General features: G+C 52.1%; 2 protein-coding genes across 3 annotated transcripts in view; both read right to left on the bottom strand.

The window, feature by feature from the left end:
* Positions 1-1,571, bottom strand: part of LDLRAD4 (low density lipoprotein receptor class A domain containing 4) — a 273,217-nt gene extending 271,646 nt beyond the window's left edge. The window contains exon 1 of one of the 2 annotated variants that reach the window (XM_051852199.2): positions 1,277-1,571. In XM_051852199.2, coding sequence (XP_051708159.1) covers positions 1,277-1,316 — 40 coding nt within the window. In that variant the 5' untranslated portion in view covers positions 1,317-1,571. The remainder of the gene's footprint in view (positions 1-1,276) is intronic. The other variant, XM_070050536.1, reaches the window with a different exon arrangement.
* The window catches only part of LOC127492483 (translation initiation factor IF-2), a 178,499-nt gene continuing 154,251 nt past the window's right edge, over positions 1,534-25,781 (bottom strand). Inside the window, exon 7 of the mRNA XM_070049820.1 lies at positions 1,534-1,724. Coding sequence (XP_069905921.1) covers positions 1,534-1,724 — 191 coding nt within the window. The remainder of the gene's footprint in view (positions 1,725-25,781) is intronic.

Raw genomic sequence — 25,781 nt, 5'->3', positions numbered from 1 at the left:
CAGCCAGTGTGGCTCCCAAGTCTAATCTCACCCTCCTACCCCAGGTACCCCCACAACCTGGCCTATTTTCTCTCTCTCTCTGCAAAATTTGAAAAGCTGCCCACTTTAAGAACTCACAGGATCAGAGAAGACAGTCACTGCTCGTGACTATTTCTCCCATCTTTCCTGTGAAATAAAACACAAAAACACTGACACCAAGAAAGCCTCTTTGAGGCCAAGATGTTTGCCCTGGATTCCGAGAGGTTCCCCAACCTCACCGTTACTGGTCTGTAAACAGGGAGCCACAGGCTCAGGATTAAGTGGCTTCCTGGGAGGATAAGCAAATCAGACAAAAAGCCAGGAGTCAGATTCAAAAGCCTCCGTGCTGGGTACCAGCCAGGCTGGGTGGTTCCTTGCAAAGTGTGCAACCTGGCAGCCAGGGGCCAAACCAACAGCACACTGCCATGCCCAGCTTCCCACGAGCTTATTTATAAGAGCGGGGCAGAGTGAGTTCAGTCAAATTGCCCTCACCAGCCCCCACATTCACAAGAAGGGATCTGAGGAACACACCAATGCCAGGGAGGGAACGGTAACTTTTCCCTCAGAGACGTCACAGGAGAGTTTTGCTAAGAAACAAAAATCCAGGGCCGGCGCTGTGACACAGTCGGTTAACACCCTTGCCTGAAGTGCCAACATCCCATATGGACGCCGGTCAAGCCCCAGCCACTCCACTTCCCATCCAGCTCTATGCTATGGCCTGGGAAAGCAGTAGAGGAGGGCCCAAAGACTTGGGCCCCTGCACCCACGTGGGAGACCCGGAAGAAGCTCCTGGCTCCTGGCTTCGGATCAGCACAGCTCCGGCCGTTGTGGCCAAACAGGGAGTGAACCAGCGGATGGAAGACCTCTCTCTCTCTCTCTCTGCGTAACTGTGACTTTCGAATAAATAAATAAATTTAAAAAAAAAAGAAACAAAAATCCCCCATACCTGGCTCCACAATTTCCCCAGAGCACAGGGGCTTGGAGGAACTCTACACTTACTGCAGGATACTGGGTGTGTCCTATAACGCAAGCAAACAAGCCAGAATCATACAACATAAAACACTTCAATTTCCTATTTACAGAGAGAAGGAAAACGCACTACTGTTCTGTGGCAATCACAGCCACCGTGCAGCCTGAGCCCCTGATGCTGCGCAGCCTTCCGCTCCTAGGGTGCACACTCCTTGCAGGTGGTTGGTGCTTCCTTACAGACCTGCTAAGAGCTGGAACAAAGACTCCACTTAGGCACGTGGACGCTCACCTGTGAAAGCATTTGTGGCCTGAAAGCCAGCTTCCTGCATACTGCTCCCCAGACAAGCCCGTGCGCCGACTCTCAAGCTGTCCTTCGCGAGGGACCCGCCTGGCCGAGGCCTCAGGTCACTTCCATCTTAGCCTGTGCAAGTCCATCGCTCTGCCAGTCCGGCTCTGGGGAGCATCGGATGCCCACGTGCCCGGCTCCCGCGCCCTGCGAGCAGGCAGGACCTGGACGGCACGCAGTCCAGCGGTGCACGCAGTCCGTCAGCCGTCCAGCCAGAGCGTAGAGGCCATGGCGAGCCGGGGCGTGGAGAAGCTGTCCCGCGGAGACCTACTCCCCACCTCGGAACGAGGTCCTCTTCGGCCGCCGCGGCAGCCGGCACCCTCGGCAGTCACAGCGCCCAGGCAGCCCCGCCGCGTCTGATCAGCCGCTCCGCACTTCACCTCTCCCTTTGCTGAAATTGAAAAGAAAGAGGTCACTTTCCTGAGGACCTATAGGAGCATTAACGCCAGCAGAGCTAGAGAGGCCACAAAGACAAAGCCACTCAGAGCCATGCCCATGACCCCACCGATGGCACTGGGAGAGCTCTATGGGGGGGGGGGGGCCTCCACCTGCACCTCCACCTGCATTCCTCGGAGCCCCTAGGAGTCGCTGCAGCGAGCATAGAGTGAGAGTTCGCAGACACCCAGAAGAAACCCATCTCCTGAGCGGGTCCCGGAGTCTGGGGTGTGGACCCACCACCGTCAGCGCACCGGAAGGGAGAAATCGGGACTTCGACCCAGCAGTCTGTGAGAGTGACTCTTAAGAGGGGCGGGGGACAGAGGCCCACGTAGCTTTTTCAATGAGAGTGGGTGGGAAGGACAAAACAAATTTGATCTATAAATTGGTCCATATAGTGCATAACAGTGAAAACAGTTTAAAGAATACTTTTCAGATATTTTAATGTTTTATTTTAACGTCATATGTGAGGCAATGCTAACAAGAATGTGAGATGCTCAAAGACCTGGAGTTCTGAAACCAACCCTGAATATCAATCTCCTATACTGGGGAAAAGAAACCCTTTTTCCCTTGAAACTTCATCCTATTCACTTTATGCCCAATATTTTTCTAAGTTGATACTTTTTAAATGTCATCTATTTATCTGAAAGACTCAGAGAGTGTTCTCACCCACAGGGTCACTCCCTAAATGCCAGTTAACAAGCCCAAGCCTGGGCAAAGCTGGAAGCCAGAAATGCAATCCAGGGTTCCCGTGTGGCTGACAGGAACCCAGTCAGGTGAGCCATCCCCACCGCCTCCCAGGGTCTGCACCAGCAGGAAGCTGGAGTCAGGAGCCGGAGCCAAGTATCAAACCCTGGCACTTCAATACCGGGACATGAGCGTCTAAATCGCTCAGATGCTCCTGCTACAACACTCTGTAGAAAATGTAACTTTACTCCTCTTATTTATTGCTAAACTACAGAAAAGAAAAAGGACTTGAGTAAACAGACCCCATAGTAGAAAGAAACCCACTGTTAACACCTCCTGTTGCTGTAAACACAAGGTAATGAAGTAAAACATCACTGACATCGACTAATTATAAGGAATACCTTACAAATTAATAAAGCACCTTAATTACATTAAGATATTCAGTTAATAAGGAATAGCCCGGTAGGAGTCTTTAAGTTTAATGAATAGATGCAATTTTGTTTTAATTTAGAATCAATTATTTATGCAAATAGTGGTTCTGAAGTGCTTAAAAACGTGAGAAAACATTTTTCCTCAGAATTTAAACAGCCCATCTAAAACAACCAACACACACAGTATCTGAACCCCGAAGTCCTATACCAACTTCTACAGTGAACTGATCTAGTGCACATATTCACCAGTTTTAGGAAACAGAACGTATCCTGCCAGACAAAACAAGCGCCACCTACCCTAAAACTTTCATTTTTCTCTGTCCTTTTCTATGACGGTTTCCCTGCTAGAAATGCTAGATTTTTTTTAGTTCTCTTTCACTGAACTCAGAAGAATGAACTGCGATGAGACTTTTCAAATGCAGTTGTTTCATTCTGGGGTTTTTATTTTGTTCTGTTTCATTGCAGAAGTAAAGCTACCTTGCTGTTTTAAAAGTCAAGTTATCATAAGGAAACAAGCACAGAGAAAAGATATAACCCCATGGTTTGAGTTCCTGCTTTAGCCCCTTATCAGATATGTGGTTTGCAAGTATTTTTCCCCAAACACCTCAACAGCAAGAAAACAGCTTGATTTAAAAGTGAGCAAAGACCCTGAACAGACATTTCTCAAAAGAAGACTTATAAATGGCCAATGAAGAAATTTAAAAAAAAAAGGGGGGGGGGCTCAACTGTGTTAATTATCAGGGAAATGCAAATTAAAACCGTTGTTGAGATGTCTTCTCTGGTGGAATGGCTGTCATCCGAAGGATGAGCAGTAACAAGTGCTGGTGAGGATGCGGAGGAAAGGGAACCCCTGCACCCTGCTGTGGGGTCTAAATCGGTGCCCTCCTGGTGGAAGGCGGGATACCGCTTCCTCAGAAAGCTAAAGATAGAACTGCCGTAGGATCCAGCCACGTCATAGCCACAGGAATGGCAATCAGTGACAAGAAGACCTTGGCACCCCGCTGATCACCACGACACTTACCCACAACAGCCGAGCTATGGCAGCAGCCTCAGTGTCTGCCAGCGGATGGGTGAACAAGGAAAACGTGGGAATCCACATGAGGAATCCAGAGGACGTGACGCTCAGTGGAATGAGCCAAGCATCAGACTCTCTGACTTCACTTACGTGGAATTTTTAAAAGTTTATCTCATAGAAGCAGAGAGCAGAATGGAGGTTACCAGGGGCTGGGGTTCCCATTAGAGGTAGGAGGGAGGCTGCTGATGTCACCGCACCAATGGATGACTCGCCTGTGCCTCCGTGCACACTGACGCTCCTCAGGCAATTTAAAATGAAACTGTTAAGCACCCTCAGATGTTCTCTTCCCAACTGCCAACAACACAGATGTGATGCCCTTTCTAGACATAAACAACAACAAGGCGTGGGATGCCGGAACCTGCAGCCTGTGTTCTCTTCGGTGAGCTAGCCTGGCCAACAGGAATGGGTCAGAAGCCATCAGCGCTCGGGAGCACGTGTCAGGTGACTGACCCCCTGGCTGGGCAGAGACGGGCAAGCAGGACCCACAGGAAACACCAGCTACCAGCCTGGTCAGCAGACGCAACTTGGCTCTGCTTTTGATGGCACCCAGAGTTCAGTAGCCAACCCACAACCAGCACGGCCATGCTGTGTATCTTTGCAGGAAAGGTGAACAAAGTGCCTCATCTGATGGCCCTCCTGTCCTCTGAGCTCCATGCCTGCAGCTTGTGACACACCACCTGCTCTTCCAGGCTCAGCTCAAAGGACCCTCCACAGATGCCTCTGTGATGGTCCCCCAGAAATTGAGCCCCGCTAAGAGCCGGCTTCCTGCACTCCCTGTGGCTGCAGCTCCAGGCAGATGTCCTCTCCCACTAGACTGTAAGCACCACCAGGACAAGGACGGAGACTGGCCCTTGTGATTGTGCACTTCTCAGCTCCTAGGGCGTCACCTGGCACCTGGTAGGGGCTCAGTAAAAATGTCCTTCCTGGATGAACGGGTTAAGTGAATGAAGCCACTGTGTCAAGCTTCTCTCAGGACTACTGCCTGCGCCCAGCACGAGAGCAGAGGTTGCATGGAGAAGGTTCGGCGGACACCAACAAATAAAAGCCAGCTCCGGCGCTGAATTGATACGGGGCGTTTCTCAGGTTGGCTCCCCAGCTCTGCTGATCTCTGGTCCTCCGCTTACCGGGATGTCATGCCTCATAGCAGGCCCTCTCTGGGAAAGGCCTTCAGGAGTCACTGATTCACATCTCCTCAGAGAGAAAGCTCTACCGCACAGCCTGAAGTAGCCAAGCGCCAACAACCGGCGGGCAGGACGGCCAATCTGCACCTGCCTCTTGCCTTCCGGCCACAGCCTGGCCCACCATACTGCCAAGGCTCCAGTAGTTCACCTGATATTATACAAATCAGGAAAACCAAAGGGGAAAGAAGAGAGGAAGAGTAAAAACAGAAGGTAACTGCTAACTTACCAGGTCGCAAGGTCACGGAGTCAGCCTGAGCCGAACATTCAAGAGCCCACCCTGGACGCTACCATCACTCTGCCATGTACACACACATGCACACACACGCACGCACACACACACATGTTCTATTTATACTAAAGATGGGCAGGACTAACCAGGAAATAAATTAATTCAATATTGCACTTGAAAGATGTCATTAAGTCCCTCCCATAACAGAGCAACAGTCACTAAGGAAATAGAGCACATGAAACGGAAAAACACCCCCACAGGAAGGGACGGCTTACAAAACATGAACGTGCACAGAGCCTAACCGAGGAAGCCGTAGACTCTGTTTGCCTTACCACTGTCCATAAAAACTTATGTGGGCTGTGGCCCTCCCAGGGATCACTCAGGAATGGAAACCTGACCGCATTCACAGCAAGGCTTTCTTTAAGAAACCACTGGGAAAATACGCATATGCAATTCAGGAGACGCGAGGGTTACACACCGGACACAGAGGCCAAAACCCAACAGGGAAGTGAAACAACCTTTTCTCAAAATCAAGCAACAGTCAGGAAAGAAAAAAAATTGCGGTGCATAAAGACGCCGCGCCGCCGTGCCCTCTCTCTCCTCTCCGGCGCAGACAGCCGTCTGGCTGGCCGAGTGTCGGTTGCCTAGGAGACGGCGAGGCGCAGCCCGGCTCCTGCCCCGCAGGCTGGCCCAGCCCAAGCCGGCCGGGTCTGAGGATCCCTCCTCCTCTCCTCTCCAGGAACGAGCAGGCAGAAAGCAGCATTGAGAGAGGAAGGGAGAGCTGCAGAACTTAGAAACTAAACAGCTGTGGCGTTTGCGACTTGGCACTGCTTCCCATGATGTTCTGACCAAGCGGCAAGGACTTTGAAAAGTTCCAAGAAGTGGCAAAGGGGAGACATTCTTGAGGAAACGGAGGATCTGTTTCTGGCTTGAGCCGGAGTCAGGTGTCCCCCTGGGAGAGAGATGTCACATTTGCCCACACATGAGTTCCGCTCACCTCGTGGACAGCCAGTCTACACCCTGGCCAGGGGCACTCAGTCTCTTTTTTCACCAGGAAAATAAAAGGAGACCCTAAGAAAAAACGTGCGCCTTGCCCCCTAGGCAGCAGTGGGTGGAGACCCCCACCCCACCGTGGGTGTCCCACCCCTGGCCTCTTCTGGTCATGTCTCTCAGGCCCTCCTTTCCTTTCCTCTCCTCATTTTGGACCCCATCCAACCATGGCTGAGACTCTGACCCGGGGAGACAGGAGAACGGTGCACAGAGAGGTTGCTGTGACTTCACACAGGCAGGGGACAGAGGCTGTGGCACCCGGGGGCCACGCTAGAGCGTGAGGGATTCCTCACACTTTCATCTTGGTGACGTGGGCGTGTAAGCAATGTGCAGTATCTGTGACAACCTCAGGGTCATCCTAGGCCAGTCTCCGCATGGTGGTTAAGATGCCTGTGTCGGCCAGCGCCGCGGCTCACTAGGCTAATCCTCCGCCTAGCGGCGCCGGCACACCGGGTTCTAGTCCCGGTCGGGGCGCCGGATTCTGTCCCGGTTGCCCCTCTTCCAGGCCAGCCCTCTGCTGTGGCCAGGGAGTGCAGTGGAGGATGGCCCAGGTGCTTGGGCCCTGCACCCCATGGGAGACCAGGAAAAGCACCTGGCTCCTGGCTCCTGCCATCAGATCAGCGCGGTGCGCCGGCCGCAGCGCGCCGGCCGCGGCGGCCATTGGAGGGTGAACCAACGGCAAAAGGACGACCTTTCTCTCTGTCTCTCTCTCTCACTGTCCACTCTGTCAAAAAAAAAAAAAAAAAAAAAAAAAAAAAAAAAAAAAAAAGATGCCTGTGTCCCACACTGGGGGACCTGGGCTCCAGGCAAAGCTCCAGCTCCTGACTGCGGCCTCCTACCAGTGCACACCCCGGGAGGCTGCAGTGCTGGATCAAGTGTTTGTGATGCTGCCATCCATGTGGGAGACCTGGATTGAGTTCCAGGATCCCAGCTTTGGGACTGTTGCACACACCTGGGCAATAGGCCGGGTTCTCTCTCTGTCTCTCTCTTCAAGGAACTCGGTTTACTTTTTCAGTAGAAAGGCAGGACCTCGATTTAGGGTGCTGATTTAGGAAACAAGCACAAAACCCAAAACATCAGATTCTAACACGGAGAGAAGCTGAAAGAGAAACAGCAGCAGTCACATTAGAACTTCCTTTGTAACGTCACCTTGCCAAATACGATGCCTGACAAGCCTAAAGGAGCTAAGGCTTCACTCATTCTAAGTTGCAAAAGCCCCCCCCCCACACACAAATAAATAAATAGGATACTATCCTTACGGAGGAAGCCACCAGGAGTCACCTATTGGACCCCTCGAGTCATCTGGGGGCTGGGGGAGGAGACTGTGGATGCTCTGGGAGAGGGACACAGGCAAGGTGAGTGTGCCAACAGATGCAGAGCCAGGACTGCAGCCAGGGGTCTGGATCCAGGCCCAAGTTCCAAATTCCACGGCACATGCAAATCAGACCAAAGAAGGGGGTGCGTGTGCAGCCGAGGTCAGGAGCTATGCGTACCAGTACTGACCTGCTTGCTGGGAGTCAAGACTAAGACAATCCCCACTGCTCAAGGCCCAAAGCAGACCGTGGTCACACCCTGACAGGTCAAAGCAGCTGGGAGGACCATGGGCCAGGCATGGGTGTCCAACAGAAGCCAGGGGTGGGTGGCCAGCCAGGGCGACAACCTTTGTTTCCTACAAACAGCCTGTCGGTCTGGATTCTTCCACTGTCACCAGAAAGTGAGACAGACCCCTCCCTTTCTGCTAACATTCGTTGGCCCCGGTGTGACCCCTTTCTTATTTGCCTGTCATGCTCATTTAAAACCGATTTCATCCCAAGAAACTTAGGTAGGAGGTGGGCGTTTGGCATAGCCCTTAAGATGCCCACCCGACATCTTGTTTTATCAGAGCCTGGATTTAAATCCCAGCTCCCTACTAATGTGAACCTTGGGAGGCAGCAGGCATTGGGTCCCTGCCACCCATGTGGGAGACCTGGATTGAGATCTGACTCTTGGCCCGGGCTGCCTAGCTGTTGCAGGCATTTGGAAGGAACCTCTCTCTGCCCACTGTCCCCTCCTCTCTTTCTCTCTGCCTTTCAAATAGATAAAAATCTTTAAAAATACATAAATAAGTAAATAAATGTTCTCAATAGGTTAAAAAAAATCAAGGCTCAACATCATTCCATATCAGCTAAAATTAACAACAGAGGGGAACAGGCGAAAGAATACAAAATTAGAGAAAATGTGTGGGTGTGGTATTTGATATGGAATAAGGCAGAATAGTAGAAGAGAAAAAAAATGATAAGACAGAAACTTGCCTTTAAAAGGAAAAAGAACTGCTTGATAGCCCACCAGTCTTTTTTCATGATTATATACTGAAATGTCAATTTTAGAAAGCAGCCAATAGAAAAGAATTAACAAACTTAACCAAAGTTTTACATCATTTTAGAAAATGATCACGCTGGGTCCAGTTGGTCTTCCCGCCTTCCCCTCTTTGGGTTGCCCCCTTCAGTCATGGGCTGACCTTTTAGGTCCTTTACAAGCCCCCAAGAATGAACCCACCCAGAGCAAATGTCCCCCCAACCTCTTCAGAGGACGGGGTAAATCCAGCGCCCTCAGCTACATGCCACAAGGTGCTGGAACACAACCACCAGCCCCTAAAAGCTAATAAAAATTGATCACCAATAAAGCAACCAGTGTTCCCGACAGGAACGAACAGTCTGCCTGATTTCAGTTGTTTGCGTGAGCAAAGGTTTCTGAAATGTTCCTTGTTTACAAAGCCCCAGACCTGCTGCGTGCCTGCCTCCTAGAACACACGGGGAACGCCTGATCTTTCGCTGCGGACTTGTGTCTTGTTTGCTCACATGTGTTTTCTGAACCAAACACTCCTTTAGGAAAGAGAAAAACTTTCCACTGGATGATTTTTCACAACGCAATATCCAGTTGAAGGTGGGTGGTGGTGGGTAGAACTGCTGCAATCATGTTTTTCTTAGATCTTTCCAAAGAAAAGTCTGTGTGGTCTACAACACACACAGGAACAGGGAGACGCGCAGCATTGGGCGCCTCCCCCACGCCAGGCCTGCAAGCCTGTGCCCTTGGCCAGTAGAAGCCATCGCTCAATTTAATGTAACGTAGGTGCGACCGTGGGTCACACACTCACACACAGACTCACCCCCTAGCCTGGATGTGGCCAGGGAAATAAAGTTTAGGAGAAGTCCTACTTCCCTCCAGGGGGCGGGGGAGTGGGGTGGGGGTGTTCCCACTGCTGCAGACACAGTTACACTCAGCCCACATCCTCCCAGAACCAGAACTTCCACACGACCCCTCTGTTGCTTCTTCCCTCAACGAAGGGATCCGGAAGAAAATACAACATGCAGCTAATCTCTCAGCATCCTAGAAGGATCACTGGCTCAGCTGCCACCTTGGAGAAGCCACAAGTTCTCCCATCAGGGCTCCAAGGTAATCTCCAGACAGCCTCCCAAAAATCACATGGGATTCCACTGGCAATGCTGTCATCGGAGGCACACCTGGTTCTGCAAGGTTCTGGAAGCAGAAGTGGTCTCAGTACAGTTCATGTTGGTGGGACAATTTAACCTGATCCCAGACATGCAAGGGGATGTATGCTTCAGCAGATGTCTGGATGATCCCAAACTGCCTGACACTGTCTGAGTTCGGCCCCTGGAACTGTGGGCCCTCTGTGTGGTCCCACAGAGTAAGGAGCACCATACCTGCGGGAGGCTCCTGCGCACCGTGTCATCCACCCAGGAGACCCAGTTGTGCACACATTAGGGAGACCCTGGCCGAGGTGCCCGTCTTCCTGGATGGCTGGCCGAGGCCCAGCTGTGAAAATGAATCTATCTTGCACTGCAGCTATGGAGGATTGGTCGAGGATTCCGGGGACGGCTTGCCTGGTCTTGAACCAATAAGACTATACATACCCCCTCCCTGTGTGCCCTGGAGGGCTCTGGCCAAGCAGAAAGAGCTCCTTAGACCAAATCCCACTGCCTTGGTCACAGAGGCCTATGCGTGTGCTCTTCCACGGTGCCAACAAAGGAGCACTGTTCACAGTGGAAGCTGTACACACAGGTCCCGCCAGTGGAGGACAGGCAGGCCTTCTGGAAACCCAGGGCATCAGGGCAGTCTCTCGCAGCACCCGATGCTGTGTCTGCTAAATTCCCAGAGCTTCAGAGGCACGGGCTGTGGCTACAGAAACCACCTGTCATGTGTAGAGCGCCCAGCTCGGCTAAGAGTCACTGACATGCCTGGTGCCCAGGGAACATGCCTGTCTTCACTTCCCTCGGCAGACCTCAGTGACAGAACCCCTGGGACGCCACCAAAAAGCAAACCGCAGCAGGAAGAAGCCCCCGGCCACCAAATGTGGGAGCAGGAGTCACCGTGGGCAGCTTCCTCTGCTTGAAGAGCCTGTCTTTTTCAGCTCATAAATAAGACCTGGCCCTTATTTATCCCTTTCCCCTCTGGACTTGACAAGCAGGAATCTACGTATTCTAACCCCTGCTCTGCCATGGAGTCCTCCACAAACTTCTTCACACAGAGGCCAGGTCCTCCAGAGCCCTGGGAGAGGCAGGAAGGAGGGGCAGGTGGGAGGCAGGACAGGTGAGGACGCCAGCCCTGTGCAGTGGCCTTGGCCCAGCCCCACCTCCCGTGGGCCAGTGAAGTGAAGGCAGTCCCCTTGGACAGCCAGGACCAGCACTGGCTCTCACTCTTCACAAGGAAGGAAGCTGTCACTGCTTTGCACCACAACCTTGCTCCAGGCCTGTGTTCCCCAAATATCCCAGACATCCCATGCAATGACCAGAAAACACATTTTGTCTGTTTGGACTAAAGCTAAATATACGGATGCATACATCATATGAAATAGGAAAATACACACCGGTAAATGCACACAAGCCTAACCCACAAAGGAGAAAGGGTTCTCTGGTTGGAGGAGACAGCAAGCAGAGAGGATGCTAGGCGGGGGGTGCTGAGAGGGGCTCCCACGAGGGGCAGGCTCCCGCAGCCAGGGCTCTGCAAGTCCCCCTGGCACTGGCACAGTCCCTGGCTCCCTGGAGGCACTGTGGGAGTGGGGAGGGTATGCCTGGCTCCGGAGGATAAAGACCGAGATTCGAATGCCAGCTTTGCCGAGCAGCTCAGGCACGTGACCCAGCTTTCCTGAGCCTCAGGCCTGTCCTCGTAAACTGGGACAGCGGGGTGGATTAACTGAGAAAAGGCACGGAAGGCGTGAGCCTGCACCAGCCTGTGTAACAGTCTCCCCATTCACGGCCAGGGCAGTGAAGGGAACAGGGCTAAGAGCAGCGGTGCTAGCCTGAGGCTTCAGATCTTCAGGGGGTTCCGTGGAGGGGTGCTGGCCGGGCTACTGGGGGCGGGAGGAGGCGTGTGCTCCGGGGAGAGAGGGAAGGAAAGGAGCGCATAGTACTCAGAGCCAGGGAACTCCACTCTGTGGCACAGCACTCAGGGCGAAAGCCAGGGCCTGCTCAGATTAGACCTGAAGATTTTCATCTTCAAATAATCACTTAGACAAGCTGACACCACGTGGGGTTTTGCCTTTTCCTTACCACAGACCAAAGCCTCCTGTTCTCACTCCAGTGTGCGCCCTGTCCTTGAAAGCCAGACCCCTCTCAGCCTGCCCAGCCCGCACGGCCCCGCAGCACCCAGAGCCAGCCAGTGGCCACCATGCACCGACTGACTGTCGGGATTCCCCACATCGAGAGATTGCTCCTATTAAAATGACTCATCCCCTCATTTCCTTTGAATAAAAACATGTTATTATGTTCAATAAACCCATACGAGAAATAATAGCTGAAAATGGTATTCAGATAACTTACACCAACACCTACAAATGGCTTCCTGGAGCAGAAGAGAATCATTGGCATTTTCAAGGTATTTTAAGAGCTCTTTTCTTTCCCCGCCTCCTCTGCGCACCTCCCCACAGATGAGTCATGACCACGCTCAGCGCACCGCAGACGCCCTGACCTAGAGGTACACTGGGGCAAAGTGGGTTCTATGGTGAGGACAGAGGGGCTGCCACTGAAATTCAAAAGCAGTCTAGATGCTCCACGACCATCCCTATCCCTCCTAGTTCCCATGGAAACGGACCTCAGACGGCCAAAAACATGGTAAAGATAGCACCATGCCCGTTCTCCCGCAATCTGTTTCCATGGGAACTGGAAGAGGGAGGCAGGGAGGCTGGGTAGCTAGACGGCCTGCACCGGGCTCCAGCCCCGCCAGCTGGAGCTGCAGCCGATGCTGCCACGCCAGGCCCAGGGTTCTCCAAGAATGAAGCGTCCACTCGAGGACAGAGTCTCAGAGGAAGCAAGGGTCAGGCTGGACGTGAACAGAGCCAGGTGAGTCACCTTCAGCCAACCAGAGATGTCCGTTTCAGTAGACATCTAGGTGGGCAGCAGCAGCACCCGAGACCCATTGAGTCAAAGTCCCTGGGGGCTGCAACTCAGACTCCACTGAATTTCTTAAGTTGCAAAGGTAGCTGCACGGCACAGCCATCCTGGGAAAGTGATGATCTAGACCATAACGTCCCAAAGTGTAAGATGCACATGAATTCTTTTTTTTCTTTCTTTCTTTTTTTTTTAAATTTTTTTTTTTTTTTTGACAGGCAGAGTGGACAGTGAGAGAGAGAGACAGAGAGAAAGGTCTTCCTTTGCCGTTGGTTCACCCTCCAATGGCCGCCGCTGCAGCCGGCGCACCGCGCTGATCCGATGGCAGGAGCCAGGAGCCAGGTGCTTTTCCTGGTCTCCCATGGGGTGCAGGGCCCAAGCACCTGGGCCATCCTCCACTGCACTCCCTGGCCATAGCAGAGAGCTGGCATGGAAGAGGGGCAACCGGGACAGAATCCAGCGCCCCGAGCGGGACTAGAACCCGGTGTGCCGGCGCCGCAAGGTGGAGGATTAGCCTATTGAGCCACGGCGCCGGATTTTTCTTTCTTTCTTTCCTTTTCCTTGAAAGGTAGAGAGACAGGCATCTTTTATTCACTGGTTTACTCCCCAAATACCCCACAACAGCCAGGGCCGCGCCAGGCTGAAGCCATGGACCAGAAACTCCATCTGGACTCCCATGTGAGTGGCAGGGACCCAGTGACTTGAGCCACCTTCTACTGCCTCCCAATGTGTGCATTAGCAGGAAGCTGGATCAGAAGCAGAGCAGCCGGGGGACGTGAACCAAACACTTAGCCGCTATGCCAAATGTCTGCCCCAGGGAGCCTGCAAATGACGTAGAGGATTCAGTGAATTTCAGTTTTGGGTTTGGCAGACCTGGGGCAGGGCATTCCACACCAGCTCCCAGGAGGTACCAATGCTGATGGTCCTTGGAGCCATCCAAGAGTGAGATTCTAGAGTCCAGTGAATTTGGTTCCGGTACGTTCTCCACACTCTGAAGATGGACACTGTGGTCATTTCTGCAGAAGCAGTTAACTCCTACATTCAGCCATCAGTCCAGCAGCTGGGCAGGCCTCTGAAACAGAGTGCTTTGCTAAGAGCGGCTGAAGAGGAGTCAGGCCGTGTTTCTCAACACCCTTCCTCAACCTGTTCTCTCAGCTCCTACAGACAGCTTTGTGTGGGTCAGAAAGTAACAGAACCATCGGGTTTATGTAGGATCACTGGGTAAACACAACAGTCTCCTTCAAATATGATTTCTCCAAGATTCTCCAAGGAGGGTAAAAACAAATTCTACAAGGCTAAGGGTCAAATCACTTTACAGCAACAAACAATGAAGAACTTTGGAAAACTCTGGAATTTATTACAAAAAAATAACCAATCAAGTCACCTTAAAGTCATGTAAGAAAATGTATACAATGAAGGTAGGCTCATTTCAGCCAAAAATATGCAGACTAATGCAAAAGTAATGTTTATATCTACACTGCACTGCAAAATAGTCACAAAAAATGCCAGTGTGTTACTCAGAAGCAAGTTACTTTCTATTTTAAAAAAATCACCATTTCATTTATATACAGATTTAAATATATATAAAAATGCATATGTAAAAGGGAAGGTATTTTAATTTGTTCCATTAAATACATTCTATCCCTTCTTCACAAAGTATAGCACAGGGGCCGGCGCTGTGGTATGGTGGGTAAAGCCACTGTCTGCAGCACCGGCATCCCATATGGGCACCAGTTCAAGTCCCGGCTCTTCCTCTTCCAATCTAGCTTTTTGCTAATGCACGTGGGAAAGCAGTAGAAAATGGCCCAAGTGCTTGGGCCCCTGCACCCACATGGAAGACCCAGAGGAAGCTCTTGGCTCCTGACTTTGGATCTGCCCAGCTCCAGCCATTGCAGCCATTTGGGGAGTGAACCAGCAGATGGAAGGCCTCTCTCTCTCTGTCTCTTCCTCTCTCTGTCTGTAACTCGACCTCTCAAATAAATAAACCTTTAAAAAAAAGCAATGGGCCCTGCACCCACATGGGAGACCAGGAGGAAGCACCTGGCTCCTGGCTTGGGATCGGCGAGGCACGCCGGGCATAGCAGCCATTTGGGGGGTGAACCAATGGAAGGAAGACCTTTCTCTCTGTCTTTCTCTCTCTCACTGTCTAACTCTGCCTGTCAAAAAAAAAAAAAAAAAAAAAAAAAAACCAACAACAACAACAACAAAAAACAGCAAACTACGTGTCTGTATGTACATTTTTCATTCCACTAAAACAAAAATATACATACAGATCTGTATATGTGTGTGTTTGATGTTACATACAAACTTTCTCAAAATCCATGGGCTAATACTGAGACCCAGTTGCTTTTTAGAGTTCCAAAGCTAATGAAGCTACAGTTGCTATGACAAGAACATAAAATAAAAATAGGAGAGTTCTACATGTGCTTAGAAGACATACACACACACGTGTAAGATAACAAATTAGACCATTGTGGCAGAGGATGCCACAGGAGTATGAGCTGCCAAGGGCTCTCCCAACACTGATAGAGTAATGGGTGCTAGGTGCTGAGATGTGCTCACAAGTAGCTCCCCTGAAGTCAGCTCGTCTGTGAGACCCGAGCCAGAAAATCAGTTGTTGGCATTTATTGTGTGTGTTTACACAAAGTCGGCAGACTGTGGATGAAGGGCCAGGTGGGAAAGGGCTCTGTGGAAGTCCCCGAAGTCTCTGTCCCTACCCCCGACCCTGCTGTGACAGCCACCACACACAACACACAGATGGATGAGCATGGTCAAGTTCCAATAAAACTTTATTTATTAAACCCGCATGGGGGCCGGCGCCGTGGCTCACTAGGCCTTGCGGCACCGGCACACCAGGTTCTAGTCCCGGTCAGGGCGCCGATTCTGTCCCGGTTGCCCTTCTTCCAGGCCAGCTCTCTGCTGTGGCCCGGGAGTGCAGTGGAGGATGGCCCAAGTGCTTGGGCCCTGCACCCCATGGGAGACCAGGAGAAGCACCTGGCTCCTGCCATCGGATCAGCGCGGTGCGCCGGCCGCAGCGTGTTGGCCGTGGTGGCCATTGGAGGGTGAACCAACGGCAAAGGAAGACCTTTCTCTCTGTCTCTCTCTCTCACTGTCCACTCTGCCTGTCAAAAAAAAAAAAAAAAAAAAAAAAAAAACCTGCACAGGTCAGGATACGGCTCATGAGTCATAATCTGCCAACCACTAGACAAGACGCTAACTCTAGCCAAAACGTCTACTCCACAACTTCAGAGAAAGCATAAGACGATACTATAAGGTCAGCCTCGTTTCCATTTCTCAGCCACCCCAGGGATCCCTGGGCTCCCAATCCCCTGGTCATTCTAGCATTTCCCTGCACTTACACACCAGCTCTGTGCAGCTGGTATGAATCAATACCTAATAATTAAGTGTTGCGCGCTGTTTGCATTCTCTGTATTTTTCTTGCGTTTATCTTGTCTCCCTCACTTCATTCTGATAGCTCCAAGGGCAAGGCTCTTATTTGCATTGTTGGCTCCAAATTTAGCTTAGTGTTCAGCAAAAGATATTGCCAACAAGCACTTCCTTCCTTCCTCTAAAAAAAAATTAGGCAAAATTACAGCTAGACGGGGGTAATATATCCTTAATGTCTACCCTCAACATGCCCGTGGCAGAGAGCAAGGTCTCCAGGTCTCCCCTGGGAGGCAAAGTGCGGAACAAACGCAGTCACTAGAGCGTTCCGAGGGCAGGGACTGCGTGTGGCGAGGCTAAGTCCCATGAGCTATACGGTAAACTAAGCACGTGTTCATTCCCTGCAACAGCAGCCCTTGACTCGAGTTCTGCTGTGCTCAGTCCTCCTGCAGGAAGGTGCACCAGTGAGCACGCACAGTGTTTGCACAAGAGAGGCTGAACGTCCATGACAAGGCAGCAGAGTTCATTTCAAGTGTGTGCCTGCCCGCAGCTGGTATGCCAGTCTAGAGATAACACTCCGGTCAAGACCGCTGCACCCCAAATGGGAGCAACCTGGGTTCGAGCCCCACCTACAGTTCCTGACACCAGTTCTTGCCAATGCAGATCCTGCGAGGCAGCAGTGGGTTCAAGTCATTGGGGCCCTGCCTCCCAAGTGATTAGATCAGGACTGGGTTTCCCAATGTTCAGCTTTGGCCTGGAGCGGTCATGGTTGCCGAGGGTATTTGGGGAGTGAACCAGCAAATGGGAGTTCTGTCTGTATCTCTCTGTGTGTCTCTCTGCCTCTCACATAAATAGTAAAAATTACAAAAATAAAAATAAAGCTTGTGCCTCGGGGACCAGCAGCAGCAGGGTCTGGATCATTGCACTTCCTGCAGCAGCCTTCCACGTCTCAGGCACATGGTGCAGACCTGGTTCCTCAGGCTCACGGGCTCTGTAGCTCACTGTCCTGCAGCTCCAGCCACGAGATGAGCAGTGCAGGGAAGTCTGGAGCCAGGTACCCCAACCAAGGTGCTGTCTGCTGTGGTCTCGTGGTCTCTGCCTCCCTCTGCCTCATGGAGCCCTCGAGCCTCCTCTCCCACTAGAACCCACTTGCTCAAAGACAGCAAAACCTTCTTAGAGTCCCTGGCTTGTTCTGAGAATCATGGTAGCATTTCCTGGTGAGAAAAGGTAGAGATCAAGAAACATAAAGGTGGCCGGCGCTGCGGCTCACTAGCCTAATCCTCCGCCTTGCGGCGCCGGCACACCGGGTTCTAGTCCCGGTAGGAGCACCGGATTCTGTCCCGGTTGCCCCTCTTCCAGGCCAGCTCTCTGCTATGGCCAGGGAGTGCAGTGGAGGATGGCCCAAGTGCTTGGGCCCTGCACCCCATGGGAGACCAGGAGAAGTACCTGGCTCCTGCCATTGGATCAGCGCGGTGCGCCGGCCGCAGTGCGCCGGCCACAGCGGCCATTGGAGGGTGAACCAACGGCAAAAGGAATATCTTTCTCTCTGTCTCTCTCTCTCACTGTCCACTCTGCCTGTCAAAAAAAAAAAAAGAAAAAAAAAGAAACATAAAGGTGACACTGCCTCCATCTAAAACAATGAAAGGCCCAGGGGTACAGAAAACAGCAGCACCCAGGAGCTTCCAAGCCCTTCTCCTCAGCCACTCTGGCAGAGCAAGAAGTAGAAAAAGCACGGGGACCGGCGCTGTGGCGTAGCAGGTAAAGCCGCCGCCCGCAGTGCCTGCATCCCATATGGGTGTCAGTTTGAGACCTGGCTGCTCCACTTCCGATCCAGCTCTCAGCTGGAGACTTGGAAGAAGCTCCTGGCTCCTGGCTTCAGATAGGCACAGCTGTGGCCTTTTCGGCCATATGGGGAGTGAGCCAGTGGATGGAAGCCATCTCTCTCTCTCTCTCTCTCTCTCTCTCTCTCTCTCTGCCTCTCTGTAATTCTGCCTCTCAAATAAAAATAAATAAATGAAAGAAAAAAGAAAGGAAGGAAGGAAGGAAGAAGGAAGGAAGGGAGGGAGGGAGGGAGGGAAGAAAGAGCATGATTTTCTGCGTCTCTATTACTGTGAATAATGAAACTTACCTTAGGGGCGTGATGGGGACACTAAACTACCTGGAGTCTGTGTGAAGTCCTGACACAGCAGGCGCTGTAATATTATAATGAGCAGAGTCGTCACACATTAAGGACATCACCATGGTCAGCTCATATAAACTAAAGCAAAGTGAAAGCTGGTTTTCTTTAAAAAAAAAAAAACAGTTTATTTATAAATTTGAAAAGCACAATGACAGAGAAGGAGACACAGAGTGAGAGAGATCTTCCTTTCGCTGGTTCACTCTTCAAATGCTTACAACAGCTAGGGCTGGGCTGGGCTAAAGCCAAGAACCAGTAACTCCACCTGGGTCTTCCATGTGCGTGGTGGGAACCCAAGTGCTTGGACCTTTGTCTGTTACCTCCCAGGTGCATTAGCAGGAAGCTGGATCAGAGTGGAACAGACAGGACTCAAAGTGGCATTCAGATATGGGATGCCATTGAAACCAAGACATGGTTTAACCCACTGAGCCACAATGCCCACTCCATAGGCTAGTTTTAAAATAAATATATCAAACAGGGCTTGCAGAAGAGCATGCTGAATCCTAACCAAGGCTCCCTGTTCTACCAGTTCCATACAACCACCCCTTGCCTTGGGCCCTCTGTGCCCACCCAGCACAGGAGTAGAGACCACAGGATAAGTTCCTGCAGGATAGCTTTTTTCAAACTCTGGATGGTTAAGTCATTAGTTGGCTGTGGTGGGTCATAGCCAGATCCTCTCAGGACGGAAGTGTGAGGACCTTCTGTGCATGATATACACACGTGCACTGGCATGCGTGTGGCTCTCCACGTAACACTGAGTTCTTACTGAGAGTCAAGGTCATGACACAAAACCCATTTCTTACTGAGAAATATTATGCTGTCAGCACAGATTATCAAGAGATCTCCCTGGGGCCAGCACCATGGCTTACTTGGTTAATCCTCCGCCTGCTGCGCCAGCATCCCATATGGGCGCCAGGTTCTAGTCCCGGTTGCTGCTCTTCCAGTGCAGCTCTCTGCTGTGGCCTGGGAAGGCAGTGGAGGATGGCCCAAGTCCTTGGGTCCCTGTACCTGCTTGGGACACCAGGAGGAAGCACCTGGCTCCTGGCTTCAGATCAGCGTAGCTCCAGCTATGGCAGCCATTTGGGGGGTGAACCAATGAAAGGAAGACCTTTCTCTTTCTCTCACTGTCTATCTGTCAAATCACTAAAAATAATAATAAAAGAGACCTCCCTGTGTGAAGAGCCATCTGCCACCAGGAATGTCATCAGAGCACTGGAACCATGCACAAACTATTTGAGCTAATGGAAACATTCTAGTGACAACAACTCAAAAGCTCCCCACAACTGGTCCTGGCTGGCAGGCAAAGCCAGGCAACATTCAGACTGTGCCACCTCGCTGACATGTGACTGTGCCACCTCCCTGACCTCTGGCTGTATCACCTCCCTGACGTCTGCCTGTGTCACCTTCCTGATGTCTCACTGTCCCACCTCCCTGACGTCTCGCTGTCCCACCTCCCTGACGTCTCGCTGTCCCACCTCCCTGATATCTGACTGTCCCATCTCCCTGATGCCTGGCTGCCCTAACCCCTGCTCTGCAATGCCTGGCTGTCTTACCTCCCAATCACCCCAACTGCATGTGAATGAAGCAGAAGATGCGAGAGAAGGTGCTAACTGCCGAAGCCCACTCAGTGTTGAACAGAAGCCTGTCATCAGGAGAGAAGGCACTCAGCAAAGGAAATGCATCCAAAAAATAAGGTCACATTCGGTATTTACGAAGAGGCTAGCAGAGCATCTGTCAAAGCGGTGGTGGTACCACAGCTGCTCTCTTGATGGCAAACCTGATTCGCTTGCTTCCCTGCTCACACTTCAGTGGCTCCCACGGCCCTAAGGATGAAGTTCAGATTGAGGAGCACCCATGGCCTCCCAGGGACCAGTCACAGCCTCCTTTACCTTCCTCATCTCCTTCCTCTCCTAGGGTGAATCCAGAGCTCCAGCCAACCTGAGCATCCTCACCAAGACCTTGGCCGCCCATTCCACAGCCAGCCTAGGCCCAGGCCCTCCCAGCACCTGTCACACACAGACCTTTTGTTAAAGATTTATTCATTTATTTGAGAGGCAGAGTTACAGAGAGAGGAATAGACACAAAGAGAGGTCTTCCATCCACTGTCATTCCCCAAATGGCCACAACAGCTGGTGCTGGGCTGATCTGGAGCCAGGAGCCAGGAGCTTCCTCCTACAGTGGTGCAGGGGCCCACGCACTTGAGCCATTTTTCATTGCTTTCCCAGGCCATAGCAGAGAGCTGAATCAGAAGTGGAGTAGCCAGGACTGGAACCAGCGCCGCAGGCAGAGGCCATAGCCCACTACGCCACAGCGCCAGCCCATATACAGACTTCTTGTAAAGCACCTGTTTTCTAGGCACAATTTTCACTTCTTTGTCTCCACCAGGCTGGGCAGCTCCTTGCGGGCAGAAAATGCACTTCGTTCCTGTACCTCCAGCACCACACAAAGGTGCTGCTCCACAGATGTTGACTGAAGGAGAAAAGACAAAACTGCCCTCAGAAGCAGAGCGGACGGCCATTCCTATTTACTTCACGTGTCGCCTGTTGGCTGCGTCGCCTGTAGCCAGCCTTGGCCCTCCCATTCTTAACCCCATGCCCAGCTCCCTGGTGATGCACACGCACACACTGACTGTGCTTCTAGTGGCAGAAAACTCGCGACCGCCTGTAACGCCTTCCTGCTCCTGCATTGCCCCACATCCCTTCAGGCAGAGCCACAGCCCTAACTCTGCAGGGTAAGAAGGAGGGCAGGCAGCTCGCAGGTAGGGATGCTCTCTGCAGGTTCTGCTACAAACACCAGGTGAACACATCTTGTGGTAGATTAATGCGTAGTGAACACCAGCTGTGTACACCATATCTGCCATATATGAGTCATCGATCACTCTTCTTTTTTGCTCACCTTTTATCTCTGCTGCTATTTGCCTTGAATCTTCCTTGCTCTCTGGACACCGTAACAGTGCCCTCCCCAGCCCACCGCTTCTACCTTTGTCCCCTCTGGCTTTTTTTTTTTTTTTAAAGATCAATTTTTTTGTTTGAAAGGCAGAGAAAAAGAGGGAAAGGCATCTGCTGGTTCACTCCCCCTAATAGCCACAATGGCTGGAGCTGGGCCTGGCAAAACTCAGCAGTCTGGACCTCCATCTGGGTCTCCCACATGGGTGGCAGGGGCCCAAGCACTTGGGCCATCCTCCAGCTGCTTTCCCAGGCGCATTAGCAGGGAGCTGGATGGGAAGTGAAGCAGCCAGGAACTCAAACTGGAACTCATACGGGATGTCAGCTTCGCAGGCAGTGATGGTTTAACCCGCTAGGCCATGATACCAGACCCTAATCACTTGTTTATAGAGAGGGTGCCTGTGAGTGTGCACACACACACACACACACACACACACAGAGAACATCCCCATGGGTACTGAGGGATTAAGCCAATATACAGGAGGAAAGTCACACATACTCAGTTCACCTCAAATCACTGATGAGTCCCCCCCAAATCACAAACCGCTGTGAAGTTATAACAAACACCGGGGAGCCAGTAGTGTGGCATAGCAGGTTAAGCTGTCGTCAGCAGTGCCGGCATCCCAAATGGACACTGGTTCGAGACCCAGCGGCTCCACCTCCAATCCAGCTCCCTGCTAACGTGCCTGGGAAAGCAGCAGAATATGGCCTAAGTGCTTGGGCCTCTGCACCCATGTGGGAGACCTGAAGAAGCTCCTGGCTCCCGGCTTCAGCCTGACCCAGCCCCAGCCATTGCTGCCATTTGGGGAACCACTGGATGGAAGATCTTTCTGTGTGTGTGTGCACGCATGTAACTGTGCTTTTCAAATAAATAAAAAATAAATCTTAAAAGATTTTTTTAAAATGAAAGAAAAAAGAAAAAAGAAAAACAAAGCAGAGGTGCCTCAGGCTCCAGGTTCTTTTCCTCCCAAACTGGAGAACGTCGGAGCGAGACAGGAAACCATCTCTGCCCACCTGCTGGCCCGGTGCACCCCCACAGGGACATCCGCCTGCTTCATCCCCTGGACCACAGCACATTCCTTCCAGCCCCAGGAGACAGAAGGACTGGGAGCTTCCATTGTTAGAGCTGACGCCCACGCGGTGCCCACACTGCAGCAGATCGGCCACAAACTCAGAGCACTCTAGCAACCTCACAAGTCGGTGCTTCACAAGGAGACGGCCTAGCCACAGGCTTGTCTCTCCCGCACACTAGCAGCAGCACATTCAGGAAGGCCGATGGCCTCTTCAGAGTCCCAACCCTGCCTTGCCCTTGCCCTTAACTGCAACACCCCAACCCCACGTCTGCCAGTGCCTGGTGTCCCAAAGAGCAGCTGTTTTCCTGCCACATGTACTGTTTTCACAACCTCTCCACCTCCTCCGTGGAGAGTGGAGTTTCAGTCCTGCCCCAGGTCAGGAGCTCAACTCTGCTCCCTTTGAGTCCTGCCTCCCTGGTACCTGCTGTCACCCCTGACGCTCCTACCCCTGCCTTCCCAAATCACAGGACTTCCAACTCTTGCACCTTTCATTCACTCTACAGATGAAAGGGTCATTATTTCATTCTGATGGGGATTCCAAACAATATTTCAAAAAAGCAAATGGTAAGTGCACACATACCTTGACAATGTAATACTTCTCATCTATCATGAGGCTGGTCTTTCCCCACAGTCAGGTCATTTTACGCCTCTCCTTTACCGACAGGTAATAAGGAAAGTCAGGGAGGTTGAAGGCTTAGTTGAGGGCTGCATGCCTAGGAAACAGCAAAACCCATCTTGGAGGTGCTCTCAGGGGTACCTGAAAGGTAGCCTCTTCATGCTGCACCAAGGGGGGTTCTCCAGAAAAGCAGGCCAGGGCTGCAGCCCCATGCAACATCCTCACCACCAACAAGAGTCCCCTTCTCTGCCTGACCCCAGCCAGGGCCATGCAACCATGCATGCCCAGAAGCTGCGCGGGCAGACCCAGTGCCTACAATAACCGACGATGAACACGAAACACAACCAGACCAAGAAAGCCAGTTTGTCCTCCCATCCCTCCCAGTTAGCGTTCAGAAAAGGTGAAAACAGAAATAGATGTGAGAGAGCCTTAACAAGTGTCCCAGGGCTTAGTTAAATCACAAGGTCAGGTTCGGAAGGAAGGAGAACAGATGGTGCCCGGCTGGTGAGCAGTGAGGCTGAGGTAGTTCATGGAGCCTTGGGCTCCCCCCGCCCTACCCCGTGTCCCTGGACTACTAATTCAACTTCTGACAGAGAACATCTCAGCCCTCAGGGCAGCAAGGAGGAAGCCGATGAATGGTACCAATTCAGGTGGCTCTCTGTAGCCTACACAGTGTTGGGACAGGTCCTTGGTGGGCAGCACTTGCTAAAACTCAAGGTGTCCCTAAACAACCTGGCCCCAGAAAGTACCCACAAGGGCCTAGAGAAATCATGCACAGGAAGTGAACGCAGGTAAGCATAACGGAAGTGTTTCACAGCACACCTGGCACACGGCAGGCTCTCACCCACCTGCAGAGAAGACAGACGGACAGGTGGGTAAAATCAGAGGCGCCTGAGGTGCAAGGACTGCTTTTCTGTGTCTGTTGTAAGATACTTGCTCAGTTCAAATGTGACTTTTAGAGTGAAGTTCTGGGCTGTTAGTAATTGCAGCTCCTTAAATAGGAAACAGGCGTAACTAAGAAGGGCTGGGGGCGGTGGGGGGCAAACCCCCTCAGCCCCACCCCGCCCTCCCCGTGCGCCTGGGGCACCTGCCCCACAGGCACTCTCTAGGACTGCTCCTGACCTGACACATTTGTTCCTCTTCCTCTCCTTGCTCCTCTTCCTCCCTGGCTCACCTTGTCTCCCCACGGCGACCCATCTTCACAAAAACCATTTTGCGCTAACGACCCAAACACTCCCTGAGCTCCAGATGCTTAGCTATCATGAGGCTGGTCTTTCCCCACAGTCAGGTCATTTTACGCCTCTCCTTTACCGACAGGTAATAAGGAAAGTCAGGGAGGTTGAAGGCTTAGTTGAGGGCTGCATGCCTAGGAAACAGCAAAACCCATCTTGGAGGTGCTCTCAGGGGTAGACAGATGTCTAGTCGCCTCCTAGACAGCCTCACCTGCATTTGCCCACACATACCCAATTTTGAGATATCAAAAACAACCCCTTCCTCCGACAGAAGGTGTGGTCACCCCAGACCCCGCGGTTGCTCACCTGCACCCTGGGCCATCTGAGTACCCTGCAACCCCCTTCAGCCCACTCCCTTCCTGCCACCACAGCTCCCTCCTAAAACACCCCCCACCCAGGGCTCCCCTCCTGCAGGGAATCCACGCCCACCCAGCGCCTATGGTGTCCTCAGTAACCCTGAATGTGACCCACCGAGCCCTGGAGGATCTGACTTTACCTCTCCAGCTTCCCAGTTCACCCTCTACCGGGTCCCCACAATCAGCCACCCCCAAACCCACCAGGCTCCTTCATGTCCTGCAGAATGACCTACCAGGGCCTGTTCCTGAGACCCACCCCCACCCTGCCACTCTTTTGCCGCCCACTCATTCCTACATGTTGTGCGGAGCGTGCCCTCACGTGTGAGACCACTGCCCAGCACCAGCCGCCCACACCACTGACACGTGGCCACCACCCCCTACTCTCCTCCACCACACAGCGGGTCTCAGACTCTGCGTGGATCAAAATCACACGAGCAGTTTATTCAAAGCCAAGATCCCAAGTTCCCTCTCTCCAGACTGTGACTCCACGGGGCTGAGGCAGGTCTGGGGTGGGCTATAATGGCTTCCATCAAGGGTACGTGGGTCCATGTTGGTCTGATGGTCAGAACTAGGACCAGCATGTGAAAAATACAGGCCCCCACACTCATCAGCGAGAAACATGACCGTGTTCTTCTGGTTCTTGGATCATTAAGAGCCAGGCAAAATTGGAATGGGCTGCTGCGCCGGGCGCCGAACACACTCCCATCCCTGCGCTGTAGAAGGCAGGCTGGCAGCCCCTGGGCCACAGGAGATGACCAAGAAATCCCTCTCGCCTCTGAAGGCCTTGACAAAAGCAGGAGTTGGGCACTGAGTTAACCCTTGGGGCAGCGCACTAAGAGCCCTGTTGCCAACAGCGACCTCAGGGACACACCCCACAAAGAGGAGCGGTTCTTTCCAGGCCCAACCACAATCACCAGCCATGAGCTAGTGCCCCCCAGAAGCCGTTGAGACAGAGGCCAGTGCTCCTCGATGTTGCCTTAAAAATTGGACATGGAACCCAGGTGTCCCTGCTATTAGAAGCCGAGAGCCGTGAGGGTTTCCACGAGTCATCAGACCAAAGACAGAAATGAGATGACAAAGATCAAACGACCTTCATGTTTACTCAGAAGGATTTTCTTTCGGTCTGTGTTTTTGATAAAAATCATGTAAACACATCCCAGATCCTGACCTTCAGGAGATAACTACTCGATTTTGC

The sequence above is a fragment of the Oryctolagus cuniculus genome, chromosome 10 (assembly GCF_964237555.1).
Source record: "Oryctolagus cuniculus chromosome 10, mOryCun1.1, whole genome shotgun sequence".
NCBI lineage: Eukaryota > Metazoa > Chordata > Mammalia > Lagomorpha > Leporidae > Oryctolagus > Oryctolagus cuniculus.
This window is presented reverse-complemented; position numbering and strand designations above follow the sequence as displayed.